Source organism: Pteropus vampyrus, unplaced genomic scaffold (genome assembly GCF_000151845.1).
Source record: "Pteropus vampyrus isolate Shadow unplaced genomic scaffold, Pvam_2.0 Scaffold321, whole genome shotgun sequence".
NCBI classification, from domain to species: domain Eukaryota; kingdom Metazoa; phylum Chordata; class Mammalia; order Chiroptera; family Pteropodidae; genus Pteropus; species Pteropus vampyrus.
This window is the reverse complement of record NW_011889102.1, coordinates 1,295,800-1,319,082: the sequence shown is the minus strand read 5'-3', so window position 1 is coordinate 1,319,082 and position 23,283 is coordinate 1,295,800. Positions and strand designations below refer to the sequence as shown.

Genomic DNA, 23,283 nt, shown 5'->3' with positions numbered 1-23,283 from the left:
CTTTCTGTCCATCCACCCCACCCCATCACATATTTATTGATTTTCTTATATGTGCCAAGCAGTGTTTCAGAACCTGGAGAGAGCTGTGAACACGGTCAAGTCCCTCGTCTCATGTAACTTACATTCTGGTAATAATAACTAGCATTTACTGAATAGTGTCAAATGCTAGCAACTGTTCCAAGCACTTCATATGCATTATTCACTTAATCCTTATAAAAACCTTTAGAGTAGGTACTAATGCTGTCCTTTTCTGTTTTGCAAATGAGGAAAAAGAGGAACAGAAAGGTTAAGTAATTTACTCATGGTCACAGCTGGTAAGTAGTAGAGTTGGGACTGGATCCAAGATAGTCTGGCTCCAGAGCCTATGATCTTAATCAGCACATTCTGCTCTTTTAGTATATCTACATTCTCAGGGAGGCTTTCCAGAAATAAGGCCCCATCTTCTGAATCTGATCCAAAGCAGAAAAGTTAATAGTGAGAATGTCAGCTCTATCTAACATCTGGTAGGCTAGTAGAGGCCAGTTAGCAGGCTGAACCATCCTTAAAGGACCAGCCTTACTTCTAAACACCTTTATCAAAAGGCCTAACGCTCCTTCCCATACCTCTGCCACTGTCTGTCACTGTGCCCACTTGTCTATGTGTTGGGCCCCTGTTCTTAAAAGCAGCCTGGAGCAAACATGTATTTTGTTATCTTGCCCCCAGCTGCTGCCCCTCTTCCATACATTTGGGAACTCCATGTAAAGCTATAGGCCTCCCTCCATTTGGCAGTTCCCCTGGGAACTCAACTGCTGCTCCCTAACTATCCAAGAAAACAAGCAAGTCTGATGTCAGATGTGGCCTTTTAGATTTTCTCTACTCCATAGGTTGGTCATGACTTCTCCATGACAGTTGTTTAGCATCATGTTGCCTTTTCTTGCCTTTGTAATTAAAATTACAAGTACATCTCAGCAAGAATAGTTATTCTTGAATATCTAAGAATTATAGAGATTTCAGGGGAAAAAAACCTATTATTATCCAATAAGAGCCTATAAAACACTCAGCTCTTAAACGTACTCTTTGGTCTGGGTTGGTCACAACTTCAGAGACTCCAAAGATCTCTTTGTAGACAACAAACAAGAGCTTGTTCACCTTAACATTTGCAAAGGCTCTTGGGCATTTGTTTCAGAATTTCATCATCACCAAGTGGCCAATTAATACATGAGGGACCGCATATTGGTACTTGCTGGTAGCAGAGTCTAGCCAGATTTGCAGTTTTCCTTGGAAGTAGCAGACTAGGCTAGCATGACAACATCAAAAAAAAATTTTTTTTTTAAAGTCTGTAAAAGTAACCTATATTCTCAGAGAGGGCAAATGTAAAAGACAGAAAATAAGAATCTTTGACTCTATAACTTATGGAATATCAGAGGTTGTGGGGACCTCAAAGATAACTTTGTTTGCCTCACTTCCTGACACCAAGAGTAAAACTAAGAGACATCCAGAATGATGAGGTTATTTGTCCAAAGTCATACAGTGAGAAAAAAAAAAAAACAACAACAAAGATTAGACCTTGGGTCTCTTACTATCCAGATGAATTAAAAGTTATTATAAGGATTTTGGTAACTTGTGAATTTTTATCAAGTAAGAAAGGATAATTTCTAATTTCATGAAAACACCAGCTTCATGTCTATACCCCCAGATTAAGAACTACTGGAAGAGAGGCTTTTGACTGTAAGAACTTCCAGTGGTGGCATGAGGGAGTGTGGCTGGAAATTGCAAGCGATGGTTTCCTACATGTGAATTCACACAGGTGGAGAAGCTCAAGCTCTTGCCCTCCAAGGCTAGCTTGATACAGGCCAGCCTCCTAGTTGCCCATCTTATGAGAAGGACCTACCCTCTGGGTTGACAGGAAACCCTGGTAACGCCACTGAAAAAGCCTGGAGGTCTGGGCACTCACATATCTGTTATGGCTGCTCTGTACCAACCCTGTGAAACTAGAGTCCCATGTCCTGTGTCCCCTGGTGCCCTCTGAGGCCTCTAGCTTCCCCTCTCTGAAGCAGGCTTCTGTCTACACTTAAATCATATTCTCAGGACTTAGCCCAGAGCCTGGGCATATACTTAGAGCTAGTAAATACTGTTGAAGAAGTGAATCTAGATTTGAAAGTACCATCTCTGATACGCATATCACCAAGTTTCATTCTATTTTTTTTTCTTTTTATTGCAAGGCAACCCTTGGTTGACCTCACAGATCGCAAGGACCTTGTCAGCTTACAATCCCTTATTTTTTTTTTTTTTTTATGCCTACAGCACTTGATCTTCCCAGGCGGTCTCCCATCCAAGCACTAACCAGGCTTGACCCCGCTTAGCTTCCAAGATTGGATGGGATCGGGCTTGTTCAGGGTGGCATGGCTGTAGACCGAGTTTCATTCTAGAACAAAAACTATAATGCAGTAGCTGACAGAAGGCTATCACTATGCTTTCTTAGCGGATAACGGCTTAAACAACTCCTCCCCAAGGTTACTATACATAAAGCCTTTAAAACGAAAGCCAGGACTCCGTGATGAAATTTCAGAAAGGATGACTGGCTGAGGAAAGAGGTATTTTGGAGGTGGAGGGGTGAGGCTGGGTAAGAGTGGAAGAAACTGTTTCTGCCTCCTTCAAATCAGACCATGTCAACAATCACTGAAGTCTTTGCTTGCTATAGGCCTAAGGAAGAACAGTCAGGCCCTGATCTCTTTAATTTGATCCTGTGGTGGCCTTTTACTTATAGTTTGTCCTGCTATATAGGTTAGAAACCTGCATTACCAAAAACTGAATTAAGGGCGAAAGAATTTCCAATTCTCAATCAACAAAATATTTTTTTCCTGTAAGAATTCTCAAATAGTTATACACACAGCTATAAAAAGTAAATACCACTGAACAAATCCAGTATCATATTTGATTACATTTGGCTTTTGTTCAGTAAAACTCTCATTGATAGGGAACATTTATGAGTGCTCGCTCTGTGCTGTGTGCACTGTATTCACTACTTTACAGGCATTTTCTTATTTTATGCAAACCTATTTTTGAACACTTATTAGGCACTAGGAATAAAAACAGAAAAAAAGTCCTTGTTCTCAAGGAATTTATATTGTAGTAAAACGTAACCTTCATGACGTTTAATCCTCATTACAATTCCACAAGGTAGGGACAGCTATTCTTTCTACTTTACAGATAAAGAAACTGAGGCAGACATAAGATTAATAAGTTGTTCAAGGCCTTTCCTTTCAGATTCGACAAGCAGGTAGTCAAGGCTTCTCACACATTCTAACTAGTTCCCACGTACAGCGCAATACCGCTTTAACGAAGCAGCCAGTTCAGCCAGTTCCCGATTTATTGGTTGGTACATTATAATCAATAGCTGTTTGTGAATTTCAAATCTTGTTCCCTAATTAACTGATCCCTTCTAATGGAAATACTCTAAGAAAAATGCTTGTATTTTATTCTTGACAGATTTGATAAAGGAACCCCAACTCACATGATCAGAGCTACATTAGCATTGATTTATACTTACTGTAGAATAAATTGACGACGTGCTGGAAACCAAGGAGAGCGAGGATCCGTGAACTATTTTAAAAAAAAAGAAAAAGGTAAATCGCACAGCTGGCTGCTATGGAGCCAAAAATGGGCGGGGTGGGGGGCGGGGAGAGAAGAAACAGCATCATAGGGCACACTACTAGGCTCAGAGCAACTTAATCTCACTTTGACCCAACCTTAGCTGGTTTGGCCATATGTCAGTGCCAAATAAGGAATAATTTGTTAAGGAAGTTAGTACTTTTCTATTACACATTTTCCCCTACAAACTTCTAAATACTATTTTTTTCCTGACTATCAAAATAATACATGATTACTGGATAAAAATTTTCAAGGACAGAGAAGCATTAAAAAGTACATTCACTGCCATAACCTGTATGACTCATAATTCTATTACCCAGATGCAACCTGCTATCATTCCAGCATATCTTATTCCTTTCTTTTTTAAAAATGTATTCCTTTAGAGTTGAGAGTGTTGCATATGTATATTTTACACCTGCTAGCATCTGTCACTTGTATATGCAAAAAGATAAGCTGGTTATTTTGAATATCAAGGAGGCTGTTGGCCATAGTAAATTAATTCTAGATGAATGAACATTTGTTTACAAACATTTACTTAGAAAATATGCCCACTGAAATATAGATTCTTCATTCGATTTCCATCATATCCAAAATGACAAGCACGTAGTGTCATCTTTTATGTTTCTGACTGGAACTTTTTGACTTAGAACCATCCTCATAGTCTCTTAGCACCCCTCCTGCCCTCAGCCAAGGGGAGACATTTTATTATTTGTTCTCATGAAATTTTTTAAAATCATCTTTTCTAGGACAAGGTATTCTGACTGACTTCTCTTTTTGGGACCCAGAATCTTTAATGACATTTACTTGGTAATCTCTCAACAACTCCTCTGACAGAAAGATGCCTGTGGAGATTATTACAGACCTTTAAATTGGGTACAGCTCCCCTGACCACGAATGGAATGCCCCACTCCCTCACTGCCCTGCATCTCATTTCTCTCTGTCCAAACCTTCAGGATCAGCTCAAGCAACATCTTCTCCATGGAGCCTTTCCTTATTTCTCTGACTGCCATCTGGATGGGCTTTCTTCCCCTGAAGCCACATTGCTCTTGGCTTGCTCTATCAGCCCTCTTTCTCTCTTAGCGAGTGCCTGTTCCTCTGAGGCTATCCCCGCACCATCACTCATACCCACCCTCCTTAGCAATGCCTAGAGTTGTAGATCTTTGCCTCCATTCTTCCTCCATCTATGACTCATCTGACCCATGCCCCACAAAAAATTAGTGTAAGGTGTTAACAGCCAATAATGGCTTTCAGTGTTAATATGTCCACAGATTAACAGAGGCCTCTCATGTCCCCACCTAGTGACCTAATGTTCGTTCCAAAGGTGTAACTTACTTTAGCCCTGTGACAGTAGTCGGGAGATTATACTGGAGACCAAGTTGGCCAAGTTGGGGGAAGAGAGGTGGGTTACTTACAGCTACTATTTAATCACACCTTTCAATCACATTGCCTTGCCAGATGCCTGCTCCAGAAGCCTGTACAGGGTTGCTGTATCACCTACGGCTGCTGAAAAATCGAAGTTTTTTTCTCTTATATTTCTCCACTTCACAGACTTACTAACACTGCCTTCAGTAATATTTTAGTGTAAGTTGGGACTATTGGCCAAGAAGAGCACATCTGGCAGGGTTTGGGTGGAGGTACTTATTTTTCTCTGTAATTAACTCCTCTTACTTGGTAAATAGCAACAGCAAGGCTGTGGTCCAAAGAGAGATTCCTTGACTTCCAGAGTCAACCCCAAATAGAATGTGGCTTGCCTGAACCATTGCAGTTGGCCTTCTTTCAAATGAAATGAGCCAAGTCAGAGCCTGGGTTACGTGGCTTGGATACTTCTGGACAACAAAATGCATATGAGAGTTACAAAGCCAAAAGAGCATTTTGGCATTTTCAACCTATACCACCAATATTTTTAAGTTATAAGGAAACACAGAGAATATCTAGACCATCTCTGCCATTGAGCCATCTGAAACCCAGAGAGGTTAAATGACATGCTTAAGGTCACAAACATGCAAGAACAGGATCTGCTGTCTACAGACTGCTTTGCCCTGAGTGACTTGATGTACTGATTTCTATTTTTTGGGGGGGCGGGGAGGGGGTAGGGTGGGAGGTAAAGCTCTTTGGTATCTTTTAAAATGGTTTTCTAAGCCCCTCATTCAATCTATGGATAGGCATGAGCCAGGACCAACGTCTGAGAAGAAAGATGCTTTAGGTAGGGGTAAAGTCACTAGACAGAATGAAACAAGTGGGGATATTCCAGCCAATAAAGCAATCAAGTGCTCTAACACCATACTTAGGCATCTCATATATATAGTTAGCTTCATACTAATCAAAGCACTTTCTATTTACACTATTGATTGAAGTGATCCTCATCATCACAGAGAATTTGTAGGTTAATATTCTCAGACGGGACAGAAGTTTCTGCCCCCAATTAATAAGAGAAAATTAAAGCTCAGACAGGCTAAATGATGTGGCCAAGCACACACAGGCACCAGGAACAGAGAGAGAATGCGATCTAGGCATCACACTCTACTTCTCACTCCACCACTGGGTACTGCTAAAGAAGCCAGTGAGCATGAGATACAGTTCTGATGGCACATGGACCACCCTGTCAACCAGCAAAGGAAATAAAACTGAAAACAGAGAACACACTGATGAAGGATCACAGTTCACCTCAGCTATGACCACACCCAGCTATGACCAAGGCAGAGCCAAATGTCAAAACAGAATCGAGTAGAAAAACAGAAGGCTGAGAATCAAGAGTTTAAGACTTGGTCCTGGCTGCATAAAATCCTCAAGTCATTTCTTTGGCCTCGAATTTTGCCATAAACAAAAATGAGAATGAAATGGCCCTTGGGGAGGATAAAATACATGAAAATTATAACAACAGTTACCATTGATTACTTACTATAAGCCCCTTTCAAAGTCATTTTGCTGAATGCTTTCCAGGATTTATCTCACCTAATCTCTACTTCAATATTTAAAGCAGGTACAATTATTTTCTACATCTTAGTGAACAGGAACTGAGCAGGGTCCCTCACCCAAAGTGTCATTACTAACAGGGAAGGTGCCAGGATTTGAATTGCAACTGCAACTCGGGGGCGAGAAACACCAGTGAGCTGCAAGACAAAACTTCATTATTAAAAGCTGCTCTGCTCCTTTGGATTTCATATGAACTGATTTAGACTGCATGCGTTCCTTAGAGAAGATTAGTCGAGTCACTGAATTCCCCCTTCACCCCCAACCCCCCCACCCCTGCCCAAAGACATCCATTTAAAAGATGTCTCAAGCATCTCTTTAAATGTATGCTATTAAAGTCGACTTTAAGAATGTATAATGCATCTGATGGAAATTAATTTACCTGAAATAACTCTGAAAGGTTGCAGGTGGGCCATGCTTGTATTTAATCTACATGTTTATGATTCCTGCTTCCTTCAAAATAGAAAGTGTGAAATTTAATTCCACAAAACCTTACAAAAGTATTTGTGTTAATTCCTCTTAAATTTCTATCCTGCTTTCTGCCATGTGATATACCTGACTGATTCGTATAAGGAGGTTCTATTTGGTCCAAACATCAGATGACATGAGATGTGAAATTTTTTCCCAAATGTTTCTGGAATATTGTTTATAAATTCAGAAGGGGGGAAAAAGTCCTTACCCAAAGGAATCAACAACACCTAATCACACAAGTCCTATTTTGTTTTTGTAATGCGATAGCCCCGGAAGAAATAAAATCAATCTGGTGCCAAATTTCTCAAAAGACCAAACTGTTATGTGTTTATTGACAGCCGTCCTTACTCCCTTCCCCTCATATTTGATTTTTACCTCTGCGCTTCAGTTCCACGTCATCATGAATCATTAGGGTTTACAAAAGTCTAGACACCGCTTGTGGGCAAGCACTTTTGATCGATGTCACTCTGACATCCCAGATATTCCACAGTTGTGCTGCCTGACAGCTTGATTCCAGATGGAATAAATAAAAGCTATTTGATGAGGATACTGTAATGCTCCTGGACCTTTATGAAGCGAAGTGTGCTTGTTTGGACAAGTTTCAGTACTGCACACAGTTCACTCAGGTACACACATGACAGAGATGAATATGGCACAGGACACACTCCAGATGCACGTCGTCACCGGGAGGCCTGGGAAATGCTCTGTGGCCATGCTTGGCTAGCACCCTGACTACCAAAAAGAGTTCAAGACAAATTGCCTACTCCTTCACCTCAGGGTCAACGTATCCTCCAGTATTACTGCTCTGAGTAGGAATAGCACTAATTTCTAGCTCTTAAATCCAGGGAAATGCTCTCAGTCATTTGGGCTCCACCCTTCCTTAATCCTAACCCAGCAGGTTCCCATATATGGATTTACAGACTTGCATCTGCTCACGGAATGTCACTGGACACAAATGATACATAAATCGGGTGGAGAGAATTAAGTCACTAAAGAGATCAACGGGGGGTGGGGGGGGGACAACTGCTCTGTAACTAAACCTTTTAAAACTTCTGTAAAAAAAAAAGTACACTAGGCAAAGCAGAAGCCCATATTCTGCATTTCTCTCCCTCTTGACCTGTTTAGGGATTTCTGAAACAATCAGAGATTTGTTCTTTCCTACGAGGAGGATACTGGGCACATTTCCTAACTCTCACAGACACCTATGACTCTCCTCCCACATTCTGTTCTGTTGCTGGCAAAAGAAAAAAAGTGTGAGGTGGGGGGCATGACTAGAGATACAGCCCTCAGCTTGGGCTCCATCCTCTGGCTGGGGACTTCCAGCTGCCAGGACACTGATGCTGAAGCCGAGTTTACAGGCTATAACATGTAACAACGTTATTGGGTTAATATTTACATATATTATCTCATTTAATTCTCATAATTCCATGAGCCGGGTACTATCACTTCCATTTTACCAGTGAAAAAAAGACAGAGGCACGGAGAGGTGAAGTAATCACCCAAGATCATATACTTAAGTAGCTGTGAAACTGGAATTCAAACGCTGGAGGTCTTAATACAAACTTATAACCATTCATTAGTCAATGCGTGCTGCCTCCAATACCCTAGCAGTCCCACCGCTGGGAAGCTTTTGGGGGAGTGGGTGATGTCCCTCCACAACATTTTGACTGCCTGCTCCCCTAACCTCACTTGTTGACTGAAGGAACAAAGGGAAAGAGAAATGAACCGAGTTAGGAGGATGGCTGGCAAACTGCCCACAGTATTTTTCCTCCCAAAATTCTGATTAAAATGAACAAAACATAAAAATCCAACCCCAAATATTCACAATTAGTGAGCAAAGAAGGAAAAGGGCATCACTGAATGCAACAAACTTAAAAAACTGATGTTTGAATAGAGAAGCAGGAAATTCTGGAGCGGAACAAAGAAGCACGGCTGCCCACAGCCCCCCAGAGCCACACGGGTACGTCAGCACAGCGAAATGAACTCTCCAGGAACTTGCTTTGCCGAGCTGGTGAGCCAGGGGCTGAACCTCAAGATGGAGGTACGTGCCAAGAAGCTATGGCCCACATCCAGGAGAAGGAAGCCTAGAGAAGAACTCAGTCAGCAATAAGGTTCACCAGTGTTTTCCAGCAGCCTTTTCCCTAAAGTCCTGTGAGGTTAATTAAGAGTCAGACCCTTCCTTCTATTCAGAGTTCCCAAGCCCGACCCCCAGAGTAAGTGAGAGAGTTGGAAGCACTTACAGGTGGGCTTTCAGGTCAACGAAGTGGACCCGGCATAGAGGAGCATCAGCCACGCTGCCTCACCTGGGAGACGGTGAGTCTCCTTGCTTACCTTCTTCAAACCCATCCCGGAATGAGCCCGATCGGCTCATGGTTCTGCTCTTCTCATCCAGGGACATGGAGCTATTCCGGAAGCGGCTGTCAGTGTATGGGTCATACTGCCCATCAGCATTGGAGAGGCTGTGGGTCCTCAGCATGGTCGGGTTGGACAAGCTCATCTGGGTGACAGTGGTGGGACTCGCTGGAACGAAAGGAATGGAATCAAAAAGCTGGAAATTCGTGTCTCTGTTTAAATCCTGGATGGGGACGAAGAGGAGACCGCTCGTTATCAGTCATATCCGTCCCTGCCAACTTCTCTCCCTTGTCTATTTTCTAAAAGGTAGTCACATCAGCATTTGAGTTACACGCTGAGAGCTAAAAATAAGGGAGGAAAGGTGGGTCGGTTCCAAAGCAAGGCTCTGGGCCTCAGCTTTCCAACTTGGCACGTTCAGACAAGCTAGTGTCACCTTCCAGGCATGAGCTAATTACTCCCTGGGCTCATCTGGAACAATTCTCTCTAAAGCCAAAAGCCCAAAATAGTCTAACTAGGCTTTTGATCAGATGGGAAGCATTTGTGCATGACAAGAAACTTTTGCCTCAAAGAGTTACGGCTGGGAAAGAACAATATGCACACAGGTCGCATTGCCTCAGAGAGGGAACCCTGAATAATGATGCTTAAAGAACTTCAGTGCAAAAGGGGCACATTTACCTCAGTGAAACTAGCTTTCTTACTAGTAATGCACGATATTTCAGAAGGATTCCTTTAGTTAACTGAAAATGAAGAGTTAAGCCCTACTTGATTACAAGCCGCACCTATCCTTAAAGACTCTGAGTTTATTATTTACCATATTCAGAAAAGCTGCCTCTCTGAAGAACGAGATGAGACTGGAAAAGATTCGGCCCCAGCTCCCACCCCTGCAACTGCCCATCGGTCTTCCAAGGCTCAGTTCCCATCCTGCCACCTTCATGTAACCTGCTCCTGTAATTCCAGCCAGGACTGATCTTTCCTTTTTCTGTCTGTATAGAATACTTGCTATCTGATCATATGTAGTTTTCAAATGGTTTCCTATAAAGTTTTGGATTGTTCTCGTTTACTCTATTTATGAGTCTGCCTGGCTGTGTTTGTCTCTCTAAAAAAAGAATCCACTGATCTTACAATTTTATATGTCAATTATACCTCGATAAAGCTGAAATTTAATTAAAAAAAAAAAAAAAGAATCTATTGACATGTCAGCAGGGACCATGTTACAAATTCCTTTCCTTCCCCCCACGGTGCCGGTCAAAGCATTATGTCAATGGGAGGCAGTTCCAAGAGCACTTGTTCAATCAAAACCTGGTTTTTATTTCTAGCTTAATAAGGCAATGAGGATGACCAAACATGGGATGTGCTGTAAAACCTACTTCTTCAGAGGTCTTAGAAATAGAATACATTCTTCTCAAAAATGGGATAGTTTGCTCTTTGCTATAACCCTACCAATACAAATCACGAAAAGAAAATTACTGATTAGAATACCAAAAACTTTTCTCTAGTTCTTTCGCTATCTATCTCCTAAAATCGAACTACGTTGCTGAAGGCTGATCAGATACTGATCAGATACTTCAGAGTGATGAGACCACGTCTCTTTCAAAATATAAGCTAACCTCTTCCCCATGGAGTGGATCCACACAGCTAATGACAGAAGGCTACTCACCAAGCTGGGAAAAGTTGAATCTTGTTCCAGAGGGAGAAGTCACACTGGAGCCAGAGGAAAAGGGGGAATTGGCAGCGGTGTCCTGCAGGCCTCCCGCAGAGTGGGACCGTAACCATTCTTTTGCGTCTTCCTGGGTGCGAAGCTGGGAAGTGGGAGTATACCTGGACAGACGGAAATCAAGCTGGGATTATCTACAAACAACACTTATGAAAATGAACTCCGTGGAGCTGATGATGAACATATATCAGAAGACGATATTAAAAATAAAATCAGATCACTACACATCCCGAAACTTAAGAAGTTTCTCAAAATCTTTTTTGCTATGTGGCCGCCTTTGGGGAAATTTGCAATTCCTTTCAGTTTGGAGGGAATACATAAAAGGGAACAAGACTGGTGAATGCTCAAAAAAGCCGTCACTGGGCGTATCTGTAACGTGTTGATTCATGACAGTGTCATGCCAAAGCCCCCACCTTGACAGGACTGAAGCAACAAAACAAGCTGCTATTCGAGCTTTGAGGAGAATTCATGACATCTGCATTCTAGAGCACATACAAGTGGCCACGAATCACAGCATATCAGAAACCAGACAGGAAAAGGAAGGTGTGAGGACACAGACGCTTCCAGTGGTTGCTGCAATCTAGCATAAGCAAGTCTTCATAAAAAGAACCCCAAATCATTGGGTTTCATGCAGGCGAGGGTCTTCAGAAGCCAGGTGGCCCATCTCCTCATTTATTCTGAAATGTATTTAGTAAAAACGTACTGAATACCTTCAATGAGCTAAGTGCCTTCATGGATGTTATCTTGCTGAAGCCTTGGTGAGGTCCTACCTTGAGTCACGTGCCAAGATTTCTATCTATTTTGTCTGATTTCAAAATCCGTGCTCTTCTCATTATGCCCACAGGCAGCATCTCGAATTTCTAAAGCGCCCAAGTGGCCAGAGAACCTCTGGACTTCTAAACAAATTACCATGGGGTGTTATGTAAATAGTGGGATTCTTTTGACTTAAAAAAAGAGTTGGTATGTTGGTATTGGATGTGTGTGTGTGGAGGGAATGAGCTAGAAAGGGAGAGTGAGACCAAATGTAAAAATGTATCTTAATGTTTTTGCTCTAGTTGATGGAATGTAACTTTCTAGGTCATGTCAACTGCTTGAAGACAGCCTGTCATATATCCCTAGCCTGAATTTTTTAAAAACCAATTTTAAAAAGCCAGAGCTACATAATTTTCATAGGATAGATCTGCTCAAGGAATATATACAGCATTATGAAATGTTAATATATCTAGAGATTAGCTTCCTCTTAGGGCAGCAGTGGGCCATCAATGTCGTACTCATATTAAAAGTGACCATCATTTAAGCATCTAGCATGGCCATTAATTATCAGCCCTTATATGCATGATGAAAACTGTTAAGTACAAAAAGCCTTGCAAGCTCCCCCTTCTAAGGCCATACTGCTGAACTTCCTCCCACAGGATGGCTGTAGGGGAATTTTTTACAATACCTTTATTCTTAGATTCTTAGAACTGGCTTTACTCAAATCTCCTATTTTTAGGAAGCATTAATACCTACCTCACATTACCGTTCACAATGCTCTCAGCTTTAAGAGATACAAGTTATTAACTACAGACACACATGACAGCATTGAAACATTTCATCCCAAGTTCCATTTCTTGCAAAAGCACACGATGCTTAGTGCTGAGTGAAGCTGATGCTACAAAGAAGGTGTTTTGAGAGCAGGGGATGACAGCTGCAAACATAAGACACTAAGACCATGGGGCAAGGCGTCAGAACTGAAGTTCCGCTGACTGGCAAAGTGAAGTAGATGGTGTGAGCAATGGTGACTTATAGCATCTTGTTTAACCAGGACTAGCACAAAAAATGAGCCCCAGCCACAACTTACAATGAATGAAAGGATGTTGCTTCCTCATAGTCTTTTATTTCTTTTCACCAAAAACTAATCATATCCATGTATTGTTAGGCACTGAGAACCGACTAGATTTTTGATTATTTAGACAAGTGCAAAGTATCGGTCCTTAGCAATTTTCTATGGGCTAAAAAGTTAAATATTTTCAAATTTGGGGAAAACAGTTCCTCCCTCCTTTGCTCTTGTCCTGGCTAACAAATCAACATGCTACAAGTCATGTCCTTTCTCTTAAAGGACAGCCCGTGAACAGAATGGCCATGGTGAAGTGCTCACCGATTACACCCACTGGCCCCAGAAGTAGCAGTAACTAACTGATTCCTGGGCTTGCCCGGGTATGTAGTTCATGACATGGTTTTACCACATTAAGCCTGAAAAAAGCACAGCCTCTGTCAAGCAAATAAGCCAACAAATGGAGAGATGAGAATGAGAGGGTGTAAGAGGAGCAGTCGTCTGAGGTCCTACTGCAGTGGCCAAAGCAGAGACCCCAACCCAGCCCGAACCCTCACCAGCCAAGCCCCAAAGCCACACCAGATGGCATGGATGCAAGGAGGAAACACAGATACCTGAGTCCTTTCTTAGGCAAAGTGTTCCTATCAAGGTGCTGGTCACTGTAGGAAAGTTAAAACAAAAATGAGAACTTCAGAGAAGCACAGAAAAAGCAGGCAATGTGAGGAGGGAAAGGCTAAGAAGGGACTGAAGAGATCTGGAGAAAGAGATTCACTTTGGCAGGAGTGCTCCCTCACCCAGCTGGGCATGCAACACACCCACGGGGAGCCGAGAAACCCAAGCCTCGGTCTACGCTGACACCAGTGCATACTTTACCCCAAGTCACCAGGAGGCCTGAGCCACTCAACCCCGACCGTTCCTTCTTTTCCACAGGTGCAAAGCAAAACTCAGGGGCTGCCCAACCTTGAAGCAGAGCCTGTGCCTTCTGCCGCCCAGTCGCCCATTTCTGCACTATTACCACTGCTTCTCGGAGAGGGAGAAGCCAGCTTCTCTGCACCACTGCTAACTGTGGCCCACCCCCAGTGCCACTGGCGATGACTTCAAGTGAGAGAAGGGACTTGTTGGAGGGGTTCAAGAGGCCTGCAGTCTGCATATTTGGAATTCATAAGTGAATTCCAGGTCTCTTTTAGTTTCTGCCGTCCTTACTGGACGTAGCTAGGAGCTGAGCCCCAGGCCCGAGTCGGGGCATGTTACAACTTGCTGGGTGATAAAGGCAAGGCATTTGGATTTCCAAAGAACAAGGGTTTAGAGGCTTGGTCTGTGAATCTGACAAAAACAAAGTTTTTGCTGTCGATGGGGTGAAGAGGGTTTTCATTAATTTTTTTTTTCTAGCATGAAACAACATCTGTTTGCTATGTTTGGCCAAGCCATAGCTCCCTCACAAATTTAAGGTCAATATCCATCTCTGAGGCCCACCCACAGGGCAGCTAGGGGCAAACAAGCCTCTTCATTTATAAGGTCTCAACACTCTACATATTCTTTTTCATTATCATTACAGGAAATGGGCACACAGAACACAGCAGCCTGCAGAACATGAGGAACCAAACTGCAGCAAAGCATTTTGCAATGGAGAAGAGCCAGCTACGTGGGGAGTGGGGAAAGTGGGGGAGACAAAGGTGAGGGTCAAGCTGCACGGTGGGTGGCAAACCATTTCTGGGCTTGAAGGGGGAGCAGAAGGAGGAGGGGGAAGGGTGGGAAGCAGGAGCATGCCACAGGAAGGCTGAGATGCAAGTGAGAGCTTCTGCTGCCCCAGTTCAAGTGGCGGGTTTGCGGTTCCTTCCCAAGCTGGCAAGGGAGGGGTCAGCCCAACCCCACCTCTCCCAGGGCTTCAGTGGACAGCGGAGCAGACCCTCACTGGCATGTCCGGGGGGGTCACAGATTACACCGGAGCCACGAACACAAGCGGAAGCCTCAGGCCAACAGCCTCACACAAAACATCTGGCTTGACACAGATGGGTAGAGAAACCTAGAGGCTCGGTGGGGTCCCCAGCCTACCATGGCATTACCTGTCCTGTTTCCTGGGCAAAGTACTTCTGCAGAACTTAGGGCTAGCGGCAGGGGAAGAGAGAGGGCTAGAAATCCAGGCAGGTAGAAAACAAGAGAAGGAACATTAGATGGGAAGAAAGGGAGACAGAGTTGTTATATACAATGATTAGCACATTTTTGACATTCCCAGTGCTGATCCTAACTTTCTTTCTCCCCTACATGGAAAAACTGAGCACATCACTACTGCAGTGAAATCCAGAGCTCTGAGGAAGCTCTGGTTTCTTGATTTCCTATCACTGGCCAGCAGCCCTCCAGTAAGAGGGTGTTTGCCATGACGACCACCAAGCTGACCCAGCTGCCTAAAGGACATCCTACCGCGTACCCCATGGCTGCAGCCGGCCACCTACTCTGCTTATACAATTACAAGGGGAGGGCAAAGAAGCAGTGGAACGAACAGTAAAATGGAAGGGTTTTCAAAGGTGGAATGCTATTTCAAATGAAAGCATTAAATCTGCCCCCAAGATACTTCCAGCAGCTCCGAGCACTGAGAATAACCACGATGAAAAAGATAACAGGAAGCAGAGCTGAGCTTAATTCCATCCCAAACTGGTTTCCCCATGGAAAGATAGCAGTGATTAGGAAGAGAGAAATCTCTCAGGCAAAGGTGAATTAACATTTGGGATCCCTAAGATAATCCTTTGACTCTTGGAAGGGTGTCTTTCTGAGAGATACGGGCAGCCAAACGCACAGCACCAACCTTTCTGACAGTGTGGTCTTCACACTGTTGGTTCTGACAAAGGGAGTCAGGGAGTCGTCCTTAGAGGAGGCGACGAGGCCCGTGGAGGAATTGTGACTCAGCCCCCCTCCACTGCTGAGGGAGATGTCAATGGACTCACAGCTGGTGTGGAGGCTGCTGACAGACTGGAAAGCCAGGCCATCCTTGCTAACTGCTGAGGAGCTGCTGGCATTGGTGCCCCAGGTGAGGCTGTTGGAGGGGCCCGAGTGGGCTGAGCTGGGGCTGGAGGCTGGTGGAGACTGGTTGATGTCCACATTCTTACTGTAGAGAGGGCTGCTGCTCCCACTGCTCAGGACGCCGCTGCCTGAGGGGGACTCTAGGTTACCTTGCTGGGTCAAGGTGGCATGAGGATTGGAGATGACCACCGAATTTTTCATGTTTTCGGCTGTGGCGATGGGTACTTGCTTGGTAGGCTTCCCACCAAAGAGTCTGTGAAGAGACAAAGGGTTGTGCCAGATGAACAACCAGAGCCAAGGGGCTCTGAGCTGTCAAAGGAAGGTGGGGCACAGGTGTAAAAGCGGTGTGAGTCCCTGGGGGGAGGCACAGTCATTCCCACTGGGACAGGCCGACAGATAGTGGGCTGGGACGCTGGCACGCCACAAGGCTCTAGCTCTCAATTCTAGGCTGCATTTGAGACCTGGCTCTATTTGAGCCAAAGATCAAAGGGGGAAAATTTTTCTACAGGACTATCCATGCTGGTCCAAGATCTTGCTTCCCTTTCTTTCCATAAACAGAGTAACTAGAAAATTGCCCTGGCCCAAGAAACATCTAGAGGGAAAAGAGCTGTCTATATCATCCTTGTATCCGTGACCCCAGGCACAAAGCAGGCACCTGGGTTATGAGAGTTCAACTCCAAAGATCCGATCACTTTGATCTGTAAGCACGACATGTAGAATTAAGAACCTGAGTCTAGATCTGGAAAGCACCTGGGGAAAACTATCTTTACAGGTTTACCCTTTAATGAAAGCCCAGCCTGAAAGATGGGAGGGCCAGAGTGTGCTAGTGCTGCCCACTGATGTACACAGAAACCTTGCTGGGTTTACAAGACATTAGAGCAGACACACGGTGTGAACTGCGTCTCTGTGATAGATACACAGAGATGCCATTTCATTCCGTGCTCCCTATTTAGCCAAAAACGTGCCGTCAGAATACAGGGAATGGCACAAACGTCTCCCTTTTCCATTGGCAGAAAGATACCTGGTAGAATGGTAGAACTGTCTTAACATCAGGGGGAGATACAGATCTAGTAAGGCAATTAATTCCATTCACTAAAACTCTCCTGGAATCTGTGTCTCTGCAAAATGATGGACGACTGCATAGAATGATACGTTGCCTCTCCTCTAGATACTCAGTGGTGTGGGTCTGATCTCTGTTCTCTCCAAAGAGTCCTTACAAATCTCAATTATTGTAAAAACAAACAACCACGTCATCAATCCTTGGTACAATATCTAGTGACAGATAAGAAACCTTTTGCCTGGTGACGATTAGAAAATGAAATATCCTATTGTAGAATCTTGGCTTTAGAATGCTTACACACTTCCAGTAATGGAGATCTCATTACTTCAAGGGGTAACTCACTCCAGTGCCAAGCACTTCCAATTGTTAGAAATCCTGATCTATCTTCTTCACTTTTTTACTCATTGCCCTATCTTGCTATGTGTAAACTGCACAGAAAAGCCCAATCTTTTGTCTGTTAATCCTCCGGATCACACTTCACCTAAGATTTATCTTTTCCATGCTCATGCACAACAAAAGCACTGAGAACATCTTAACAATTTAGGAAAAATGTAATTACCAGGAATTGGCTAAAAAGTATTCAATGTAGAAAAACCTAAGAAGCTGCATGCATTTTCAAGTATTCTATTACAATAGCCTAAGGGTCTAGTAAAATACCTTTGTAGTTACTGAAGGAAATTTATAATACCAAAGAGTGAATATTACATATAATACTTGAGGCAAGAAACTGAGAAAATTTTCATTTACAAGGCAATCTGTTAAAACAACAAAGAGCAGTCCGATAGGACCTTCCCCTGAAAAATAATCATTACTAAAATTCTAATAATCAAGTCTAGACAAAGAACAGTGTGAACTGTTTCATTATACTTTTCATGTGGAATGCTTTTTCTGAAGTCTCTTCAAACATTCCTATTCAACCCCAAATAGGTACATGTGCACATCATTTTTATTTTTCCACTGCTTGGTTTTCTATCCTTGAAACTTACTTTTTCCTATGATAAGGAACTTCCTGGGAAGGTAGGATGAGCTCTGTACTATGCATTTGGAGTTTGAGATGGTCCGGTGGATATTATAATGGGATAATGTGAAAAAGCTAAAGTTGTATAAACTTAAAAGAAACTTAAAAAAAAAAAACAACAGTGAATAATAATATTTTCATGTAAAAATTTCCATCCAGTGTGGAAAGGTGGGAAAACGCCTTTTTAAGGTAATAGGAAATTAATTTTTCTTTTTCAGAAACACGTCTACTTCAAGAATCATTTTTTACAGAAGCTTAAATTTCAGAGACTCATTTGGAATTATGCATGCAGTTATGAAAAAGCATGCAGGGAATACTGGACTATTTGAGAAAAGGATCTGGCCAAGATCACTGTCTAGCATAATGATGAGGAACCTCAGCCACAGAATTAACAAGATAACAAAAAAAATAGTCTGCTTCCCCTGAGCTACTCATCCAGATTTGAGATCTCATCCTGGATGGTAGCCAAGTTTGAGTACTTAACAAGGAGCAAGATATGGCTATATAATCTTCACAAGAACTCTCCGGTAGGTATCAACATCCCCATTTTACAGATGAGGAAACTGAGGCAGAACATGTTAAGAAAGGTTACACGCTGGCTAATTAAGATTTAAACCCAGGATGATTGATTCCAGAGGCTTAGGATTTTCATCCCAACATGGGAAAACAGTTGATGGCAAAATTGCTGGCAGCATCTGACCAAACAGCTTTCTCTTAGGACTGAAATGAAGAAGATAGAGCCTGCTTTAACTAAGGAACAGAAAATTATTAATCTGGGACACCATTCCCTGTATTCCAGTTCTGCTCAGTGCCATTTACTCACTCACCTGCGGAGCGTGGGAGAGGCCACATCAGGGTACTTGGCCCCTGGCTGGAGAGTGGCCTGAGCCGCACTGGACACAGGCTGGGCTGCCGGGTTCACTTTCACTGAGTTACAGGAAGCCACACTCTCGTTGTCTGACGAGATGCCTTTCTCCTTATCCGTCTGGTTGACCAGACCTGGCAGAGAGCTGCCTAGGGCCGTTTTGGAAGGCTCCCTCAGCTTGGGCACCGGCAGGCCCGCTGACTTGCTGCTGATGTTGGAATCTATGCTGCTAGTACTAGACCTGTTCCCAGCCCCGTTCCGACTGGTGGACTTACTGGGCCGTGGCAAACTCCGGTACTGCAAATTTGTCCGGGAGCTGAGAGACAGATACCCATCATCCTGATTCTGAGCCCCATCCATGCTCGTTTTCCGACCAGTAGACCGACCGACAAGTGCAGATGATTTGGGGATTTTGCCCAGTGTGGCTGACCTGCTGGTGACAGTGGCCCCGCTGGCTGTGATCATGGCCAGACCAGCGGCTGAGCCACTCTGCTTCTTGAACCCAAAGCTGTTGGCATTGACAGTGGGCGTCCTGGAGCTGCTGGGGAGGGGCTTTTTGGATTCGTCGCCACTGCTGCGACCTGCATCTGATGGCGAGCGCTTCACCTGGGAGGCTTTGGGAGACAGCCTTCCTTTCTCAGAAACCTTTGCATCGTCAGTTTTTCCTAGGAGAGACATCAGTAAGGTTAGCCTGCAAACCAAGAAGCCAGCTCATCTAGCTCAGTCTGTTTAAAATTTTCCCCTCCTTTAAAGAACTGGTTCACTTTCTCCTTGGGGAGAGTGGTATCCTTGGGAATCAGAGAACAGAGCTTTTTATAAAGATAATCTCGTCTACTACCATCACCATGAGCCTTTTAGGAGATGTCAATGATTTTACTCATGTGCAAAGCAGTCTAAATTTACCCAGAAAAAAGCAACACCAGCCAATTACTGATGTGTCTGGGGAAGAGATCCTGCTTTTTCTGACCTTTTTGCCTCTCTCCATCACAAAGCTGTCCCTAACATTTTCAGGAGGTACCCCCGCCTTCCAGCAAAAACAGTGCCCCGTTTACACATATCCTTAAATCATGGAAAACATCAACTCACTATACCGACAGCTCGTAAACATATGACCTTGAATAGCCTGCAGTGGGTATGTTAGCTCTTACCCAGCACATGGTCATACCAATTCGATATGCCTCCGCACTGGGACAGTTTTCAGAGTTTAAAAGTTCTCATGCTTACGTATTTCCACTTGGAAAAAGGTAAAGATGTGAACCTTTTGGAAAGCTGGTTACTAGCAGAGTCTACACCCTAAGAAGAAATACCAGAGCATTTATAGGGACTTAAAAACAATGTCAAGTCCTTGCCAGGGTGACTGCAGTTTTGGATACTGCAGCTGTGGATACAAGATAGCATTTGCGTCTCACTCACCGGTTCCTGGGGTCTTGAGCGAGCCGGCTGGGGCGGCCGGCTTTGTCCTCGGCATGGTGATGCCCACCTGAGCTGTCATGCCTCGCCGCCACGAGCCTGTCTGGGAGATGACAGAGTTCTTCTTGCCCGATGTGCTTTTGTCAGACTCGTCAGACACGTCCGAGGGATTCCGCCGCCACTTCGACCCTGGCTCCATCTTTATGCCGCTGTCTGATCCGCCGTCGGATTTCTTGACATCTTCACCAGACCACAGGGAATTCCTCTCCACCTGCGAGTGCTTCTCTGCGTCGGTCTGTGGATGAGACCCTGAGTTAGTCTCCCCCAAATCCCAGGTTAGGGAAAAATAATAACTAACGACTTTAAAATGTTCAGGCCTTTGTACTTGGGTTATCTTGCTAGAAAGCCTGATTTCTTTTTCTTTTGGGGGGAGGGGTCCTAAAGAAAGTAAAGACTATAAATATGTCCTTGAAAGGAGTGAGGGAGGAGAGTAAAAGAGGCCAGAAAAAAAAGAGGGAAAGAGCCCCATATTGAACCATGAGCAGATGGAGATAACGACGAGAATTCAGCTACCAACTCTCTGCCACTTGGCGACAAGCCTCCTCTAACTTGGGCGGCCTGACCCCCATATCCAGCGTTCGGCCTCCAGGCCCGTTTCCCTTTGTTCTGCTGTCTCCCTATCACTCCACTGGCAGCAAGATCTCTGGATCTAGCACAGCGCCACAGTCTAACACACCGAGTGAGTGAGCAGGAGAGAGCGGCTGCTAGTTCCACTCAAATCAGGGAGAGAGGGGGCTGAGATGAAACACATCCTCAAAAGCCACTTCCCCACAATGCTAAAAAGCCAGTGGGTGCCGCTCCCACCCCAGCTCCATTTATATGCCACTGGTTTGTTCTTCTTGTGGGATTTTGTTCAGACAAGGGATATAATTAGCCAGCTTTCTTTGGAAGAGCCTTGACCTGCTGGCCGTGGAACCCAGGAGGGGACAGAAGTGTGATGTTAATGATTTGCTGCAGTGGAAAGGCAGAAAGCTAACCAGAATGCCTTGGGGGCCTCCCGACAAGGTGGGGCCAGTCCAAGGAGATGACAGACAGAGAATGGGGAAGAGAGAGGTCAGCAGAACGTTAGGGGAGCTACACTAAGATACAAGGACCATGCTTGCTATACTTAACTACCTAGAGTGGGTACATCAGCAAGGTAGAAAATCGAAATGATCATCCGGCCAGAATCTGGCCTAATGCCTCTAATCCAAGAGTAGTACGAATATCTTCCTCCACAGAATATACTGGCTGAATGGGACAAACTAAATACAGACAAGCAGCCCAAGTACAAGCACCGCTCTATTACCACCATGGCCTCTTCGCCTGCCCTCAACTCCTTCACCCCTTAAGAGTTTCGCTCATCCGTATAGCCACCTCACAAGTGCTTTCACTTGTTTGGCCATTTCCCAAACACATACTGAGTTCCTGGCCGGTAGTAGGCCCCAGAGATGTGAGGAGGACAAAAACACTCCCGACTGTGGGAACTCATCATTCAGCTGTGCCGAGAGACACACACAGTGGCCTTTCCGCATGTGAGCACAGAGCGGGAGGCTCAATCAGGGCTTGGTGAGTAAATGAGTGAACATATGAACACGCACTTTTCAAGCTACAGCATACCTTAATCAAATGATCTCACTGGTCCCGGCCATCATCTGGTCAAATAGGGTAAGTAGGTAAATAGTATTATCTTTGTCTCAGTTTTACAGATGACTGGAAACAAAAGTCACCCATTCTGTATCATGGTCCTTCCCCTAAACACTTCCACTATGTTCATTCAACCAGACTTTCCTCAATGCCTGATGTTTGCCAGGCACTGCGGAGGGTCTGAGACTCTGGGGGTCAGACTGATTCCTATCCCTCCTGGAGCATATGATCCAGTCAAAGAGGCAGAGATTGGATAAATAAATATAAATAAGTGAGTAATTGTGAATTACCAAGAATGTTATAAAGAAAAAGACAAAGTGTCTGAAATAAATACATGCACTGACATAATTTATGACAATGATGGACGTGTGGGGCGGAGGGCAGTGGTCAGTAAGGATTTTCTGAAGTGGTGCTGTAAAAAATGAGAAGAAACTTACTAAGAATAGAATTTAGGGCAGAGCATGCCAGGCAGCGGGAAGAACACTGCACAGGCCCTCAGGCAGGAAAGAGCTTGGTTTTGGAAGCATTCACCCAACAAATATGTACCGGGTGCCACTGGCTGCCAGGAAAACATTTGGGCACTGGGAATACTACAATGAACAAGTACATCATTAATCTCTTGGAGCTTAAGTTCAAGTACATTCTAACGCTTTCTAATACACTCTAAGAGGCATTAAGAACTTAGCGCATACCAGATCCTGGGTGACTGCATTAGTTTTCTTAATATTCCTATACCTTATTTCTCTCCATCAAATTGTAGTTCTCATAGTAGCAGCAGTAACAGCTAAAATGTCTTAAGCACTTAGTATGTGCTAGGCACTGGGCTAAAGTGCTTTGCATGTGTCATTTAATCCTCACCAAAAATCTCTGAGGAAGTTACAATCCACAGTCTCAATTTTACATGAGAAAACCGAGGCACAGAGAGGAAGAAAAGTGTCCAGGCTCACACAGTGAGGAAGTGGTGATGCACTGACCCCTGATGCTGCCTTCCTGGGGGATAAGTCCAAGGACATGAGACATTTCTGCATGCCCAGCAGCACCTAACACAAGCCCTTCATAGACCCAGAGACACTCCTTCCATACTGGCTGGCTGGTTGTTGCCCAGCTCCGACCCTGGAATAGCTTCAGCCTATCCTTGGGGTCGACCTCCCTCTAAACTCCAATTCCACCAATGGCAGGGAGAGTGCACATGATCTTGGCCCAGGACTGTGGCTTGAATCCCCCCTCTGAAAAGAACAATCACCCCACCATCACACCCCAACAATGGGGACTGGGGTGG

At 44.2% G+C, this 23,283-nt stretch overlaps 1 protein-coding gene and 1 pseudogene across 1 annotated transcript in view; both read right to left on the bottom strand.

Moving 5' to 3' along the window:
* NAV2 (neuron navigator 2) overlaps positions 1 to 23,283 on the bottom strand; it is a 388,116-nt gene that overhangs the window by 48,635 nt on the left and 316,198 nt on the right. The window contains exons 14-21 of the mRNA XM_023521874.1: positions 20,322 to 20,613; positions 18,871 to 19,573; positions 15,751 to 16,218; positions 15,014 to 15,079; positions 13,565 to 13,609; positions 11,081 to 11,241; positions 9,403 to 9,591; positions 3,530 to 3,582 (exon numbers count right to left, since the gene is read on the bottom strand). Coding sequence (XP_023377642.1) covers positions 3,530 to 3,582; positions 9,403 to 9,591; positions 11,081 to 11,241; positions 13,565 to 13,609; positions 15,014 to 15,079; positions 15,751 to 16,218; positions 18,871 to 19,573; positions 20,322 to 20,613 — 1,977 coding nt within the window. The remainder of the gene's footprint in view (positions 1 to 3,529; positions 3,583 to 9,402; positions 9,592 to 11,080; positions 11,242 to 13,564; positions 13,610 to 15,013; positions 15,080 to 15,750; positions 16,219 to 18,870; positions 19,574 to 20,321; positions 20,614 to 23,283) is intronic.
* On the bottom strand, positions 2,275 to 2,393 carry LOC111730580 (annotated as a pseudogene).